At 35.6% G+C, this 5,871-nt stretch overlaps 1 protein-coding gene across 1 annotated transcript; it reads right to left on the reverse strand.

Moving 5' to 3' along the window:
* Nucleotides 1-1,244: 1,244 nt before the first annotated feature.
* On the reverse strand, nt 1,245-4,763 carry LOC123722366. Its single transcript, XM_045683915.1, has one exon. It carries the CDS (start codon nt 4,761-4,763, stop codon nt 1,245-1,247), a length of 3,519 nt encoding a protein of 1,172 aa, XP_045539871.1.
* Between the last annotated feature and the right edge of the window lie 1,108 nt (nt 4,764-5,871).

A 5,871-nucleotide genomic window follows, 5' to 3' on the forward strand; every position in this document is an offset into this window, starting at 1 on the left:
TCTTCCTAGGTTATAAAAGATTTTCAGTGTCAAAAAAGTAGTAATTTATTTTTTTTTGTTTTTCAAATAAGCATCTAAAAGTTAAAGCACAAGCACTTTTACACACGGGGACAAACAAATTTGTCTCACTATAAAGTACCTATTTTGTTGTCTTGTGTTCTGTGAGTTGTTTTCTTTCTAACCGTGGGTTTATGACACCAAAATCTTTGTATAAAACATCCCTGTCATTATCATTGGCAAAACAGAAATAACAATTTTGGTCTCAGAAACCTTAAAGATAACTTTTCGGAACTATAAGTAGTGATAAGTACTCGTAGTTATGAAGTCATTGCCCGACTAAGAAAGTACTTAAAAATAGTTTATTTTACTAGAAAAAATACAATCGAACTTAGATAAGAGAAAGGACTGCGATTCTTTTCTCGCTTACAGAAGTTTCTCTCTAACCCAAGATTCTCGCTTATGGAGGTCGTTGGGATCATACAATGACTCTCGCCTACAAAGGTTTCTCGCTTATTCGACTGTAAATAATTGAGTAAGATTATTAAATACGTTCTAACGATAAGTGAGTTTCTTAGCTTTTAAAGAAAAAGAAATTAATATGTTAAAGAAATATCAATTTTATTTGGTCAAAGTAAATATAGGCATAAAAATGATTTACACCATTGCTCGTTATACTTATAATTTTATGATGTGTTTTTCTTGCCGGCCATGTATTTTATTTGGGGACATTGGTCTAATGTGGATATATCTATGTCTGAAATGATAACTGAAATTAGACTTTATGTTTATTGCAATAGGGTTACTTTTAAATATGATATTTGAAATTATCGTTGGTCATTTGATTTTGTATTAAGGTTTAACGTACTATAGAATTTGATGATTTGGGTTTTGGGTAATTTAACGTGGAACGTCTAAAACTTTGGTAAAGATGTGTTGAGTTCGATAACGTTATAAGGTTAAAAACGTCCATAAAATACGTAAAAACATTTACTTCAAGTCAATCCTTAGATAATAATTGAAATTCAGTGCCAAAGAGAAATGAAAAAATTTCATAGAATTTTTGACGCATTTGTTTCAAGCAATAAACATAATGGATTAAATTGACATAATGAAATAACGAAACACCAAAATATATTGGTTTTATTTAATTGAAAATTACAGTGTGAATGACAACGTAATAATGTCAAAATATAAAAAACTAAAAGATGTAAAGAGTTTGAAATAACACCACATTCACCCTTCCGTTAGGTTTCGTAATCTCTCAACCAAACTGGAGGTCTCCTTTCTCTTGAGGATCGCCGAAGAGAAGTAGCTTCATCGGTTCTCACAACTTCATTACCTCCTGCAGGTTCTGAATGATTCCGAGATTCAAATGGGTCATTTTCTGGTGTTGGCAGAGGCGCGAGTTGCCTATTCGATATAGTAGCTTCGCGCCCATCTGATAGTCTTACGTGAGAGTAAGAAGGGTTAGCTTCTATAAGCTCTACTTCTTCCACCTCCGGGTCGTATTTTGACTGTCTGTGATTGTTTCGCATTAACACTGGACCAGGCTCCAGGAGCCATGTTGGCAATGATTCTCCATCTATTGTTCTACGAGGATGTTTAAAGAATCTTTCATGCGGAGTAGCATTAATAGTGGTGCATAATAATGATCTGATGGAGTGAAGAGCGGCTGGTAAAACATCCTGCCAATGATCTACGTCAAGATTCTTCGTCTTCAAATGTAATTTTATTGTCTTCCATAAAGTGCCATTAAGGCGTTCAACTTGGCCATTTCCCTGTGGGTTATACGGCGTAGTACGACTACAAGCAATACCATTCAACACCAAGTAAGACCGTAATTCTTCAGACATAAAAGCCGACCCACGATCCGAATGAATATATTGTGGACTACCAAAAGTAAGAAATAAATCTTTTAAGCATTTCATGACAGTGGCTGCTGATAAGTCTTTACATGGGTAGGCAAATGGGAATCTGGAATATTCGTCAATTATTGTTAAAATGTAGCGAGTGCTTGTAGTAGAAGGTAGAGGCCCTTTAAAATCAATATTTAATCGCTCGAATGGTGCAGTGGCTTTGATAAGAGTCCCTTGCTTTTTCACAAATCTAGGTTTGACTTCGGCACATATACGACAGCCCGATGTTATTCGTTTTATGTCATCTACCGAGTACGGCAAATTTTTCGAGCGCACCCAATGTGTCATCCGTACTATACCAGGGTGTCCTAAAAGAGTATGTAATTCGTTCAAACTTCTTATCGTTGAGCTGGCACAGATACGTGACAAAGTGTCAGCTGTAACATTTTGTTTACCTGGACGGTATATTATATCATACTTATAATTGGATAGCTCAAGACGCCATCTTTCTATCTTTTCGTTTTTGATCTTACTGCTATGCGACTGGTTAAACATGAAAGAAACTGATCGTTGGTCTGTTATCAAACGAAAGTGTCTCCCGATTAGATAGTGTCGCCATTTTCTCAAAGCTTCAACCACAGCGGTCGCTTCCTTCTCAATCGAGGAATGGCGACGCTCAGAGTCGTTTAAAGAACGAGAGAAGAAAGCCACTGGACGACCGTTTTGTGAAAGTGAAGCTGCAATTGAGTGTTCAGAGGCATCAGTTTCCACGGTAAAGGTTTCATGCGGATCAATGACAGTTAAAGCAGATTTCGCTATATCCGACTTTAATTTCTGAAAACAATTAATAGCAGTTTCGTTCAAAGGGAACTCGGTGATTGCTGTCAAAGGGTTAATCTTTTCCGAGAAATTTTTGATCCATTTAGAGTAATGTGCAAACATGCCCAGAGCTCGTTTTAAAGATTGAGAATCGTTTGGAATCGGTAAGTTTATTAAAGGACGCAGACGTTCTTCGTCTGGTCTAATCGAGTTATTTATGATTTCATAACCGAGCAGTTTGACTGATTCTTGCCCGTATATACACTTTTCTTCATTCAATGAGAGATTATATTTTTCCGCAACCTTTTTGAATTGCTTTAGGTTGTGATCATGTTCTTCTTTCGTTTTACCACAGATTGTGACATCATCGAGGTAAGCGAAAGTACCCGTCAGTTTTTCCTTAGAAATGATATATTGTAATGTTCTTTGGAAAGCAGCGACTCCGTTGGTAACACCAAATGGTATTCGAGTAAACTGGTATAAATTCCCACATGCTTCAAAGGCTGTATATTTCTTTTCACTCGGCAAAATCGGTATTTGGTGGTAAGCGCTTTTTAGATCAATTTGACTAAAAAAATTGTGTTTCGCTACTTCCGAAACTATTGACTCTATATTAGGCAACGGGTATGCATCTAGCTCAGTGTATTTGTTGATAGTTAATGAATAGTCAATAACGAGACGTTTCCGATGTGTCGTTCCTCCGGTAACTAAGACTTGAGCTCTCCAAGGCGAGTTGCTTGGTTCAATAACGTGATCCTTTAGAAGTTTACCAATTTCGTCTTTTATAAATTGATTGTCAGCCTCTGAATATTTTCTTGACTTTATAGCAACAGGTTTTATGTTTGATGAAAGATTCGAAAATAGTGAAACTGGAGGCACTGCGGCCGCCATAACGTTACAAATTTTTAAAGCCTTAGCTGGACCACCAAACTCTATCTCTACGGACGAATGGTCCTGTAATATATCGTGTCCGATTATTACATCAGCGCATAGATCTTCTAAGATATACAAAGACTTTTGTTTGTATGTGTGTTCACATAATTTTATCGTAGCAGTGCAATATCCATCTACATGAGAACAATTTTTCTTTGAAGCTAAAGTTACTGTTTCTTTCCAGGGATGGCGTTTTAGACGTAATAATTCAGCAAAGTTCTTGTTAATAAAACTCGTTGAACTTCCGCTGTCTATCAAAGCATCAGCTTTACAGTCGTTAATAGTAATAGGTACAGTACATTTCCGAAGACTAGCTGGCGATGCTGCTAAAATTGCCGATAGCCTTTCATCATTTGAATCTACTATGGCGTTATTAACCAGTTTATTTGACACATAGCCGCTTCTGCAAACTTTCGCAAAATGTCCTTTCTTTTCACAGATTTGGCAAGTAGCACGAAAAGCGGGACATTTAATTCTTTGGTGTACGTTGCCACCACAAAAAAAACAACGTTTACGTGATGACGTTGCAGCTAGATTAGGGCTGTTGGATCGTAAATTGATATTCTCTACCTGGTTCAGGTCCATAGCAGAATTTGAAGTGTTAATTTTGAAATCGTTTGAATTCTTTTCTGCCATTTCAAGAGATGTCGCCTGATTATAAGCCTCTTCCAAAGAAATCTCAAGATTTTCCAGCAATCGTTGTCTAATTTTTTGAGAATGTATACCGGCTATAAAAGCATCGCGCACATAGTCGTTCCTGTATTCTTCGGCAGTGACAGATTTAAAATTGCAATTGAAAGATAATTGCTGTAAATTTCGTAAAAAATCTCCTACGGTCTCTTCAGGTTTCTGCTTTGTGGAAGTCAATATGAATCTAGCATGAATCTCATTTTTAGGCTTCAGGTAAATCTCATCTAACGTTCTTATTGCTTTAGTGTAGTCTTTAATATTCCGTAAAAATGAGTATATATTGGAAGATACGTTGTTAAGCAATATTTTTAGTTTAGTACTATCGGATACCTTAACATCTTCAATTTCTACAGCGAGATAGTTCTCGAACGTTTCTTTCCAATGAAGGTATTTCAAGTCCGCAGCGGGTGTACCTGGATCCGCTTCAAACTTCTCAGGCCGAAGTAATCGCGTTATAGTAGCCATTTATATTACTGTGTTTTTATCAATTAAATAAATTATATCAATCTTATGTCAATGTCATGTCAAATAAAATCAAAATTCTAAAATCTTTAAAAATTACAAAAAAACAGCTTAAAATGGATTTGAACGTGTAAATAATTGGAAACAGGCACAACTAATATGGATTAGTATTTCTTTGTATTGACTTTCCTTTTGGTGTTACAAATGCTACTTCCTTCCGCAACGATCCCAACTAACGATTGGTCATTTACCGTGAAGAGCAGACTTAAACTTATTTTCGGCGAACAATAAGGATAAGTGTGAAAAATTGATAATTGTTGTTGTGACACGGAAAAGATTTATATTTTGGGCGGATTTCTCTTCTTGTTCGTCGTGTCAGGCGGCGCCGTCAGAAGTTTGATATCTTACACCTTAGACAGCAAAGCTTCTCAAATTAACGGAATACTCAATGTCTAGGATATGGCATTTAAATGGAATGAAAAAATAAATGTCTCACACTTGATAATGTTAATATACTGCCACTTTGAATCACCAGATCGACCTCATCTATAGGGGTGAATAATGTTTTGAAAGACACACCGGACGATTATCAAGACAAGTTGTGTTCTATTTACAAGTTTTTATTACTAATTTTTAATTTTGGTGTATTTTTAGAATTAATTTGTATATTATTTAGCTATTATGTTATATTTAATTTTAAAAAATTCCTCCCAAGTAGGGTTGGCGACAGGCAGGCGGCCGGCCGTAAAAACTTAAGCCAAAACTTTAAGGTTCATAAAACCTTGTGTGCCGACCCTACGTAAGTGGGATAAGGCCAGGGAGATGATGATGATGATGAATAAACATACAAATAAATTCCTTTAAATTTTTTCCTTTCTATTGCTAAATGTGATTCTGGCATGTTTGAAATTTACAAAGGTTATGATAACATACGAAAATGTTTTAATAATATTATTTTATTCAACGCTATGATAATTCCCTTCTAAGTTACAGTTATATTAAAACACACGTACAAATTGTACCATAAATTAATGTTACCGCACTAGATAAAAATATAAATGAGCTGGCAACATTTTTAACCGTCGGAACAGTTGTGATAAAATATTCATTA

Source organism: Papilio machaon, chromosome 24, assembly GCF_912999745.1.
Source record: "Papilio machaon chromosome 24, ilPapMach1.1, whole genome shotgun sequence".
Taxonomy (NCBI): domain Eukaryota; kingdom Metazoa; phylum Arthropoda; class Insecta; order Lepidoptera; family Papilionidae; genus Papilio; species Papilio machaon.

Excerpts from the sequence above, each read along its gene's own strand:
- LOC123722366 (XM_045683915.1), bottom strand. The coding sequence starts at position 4,763 with ATGGCTACTATAACGCGATTACTTCGGCCTGAGAAGTTTGAAGCGGAT.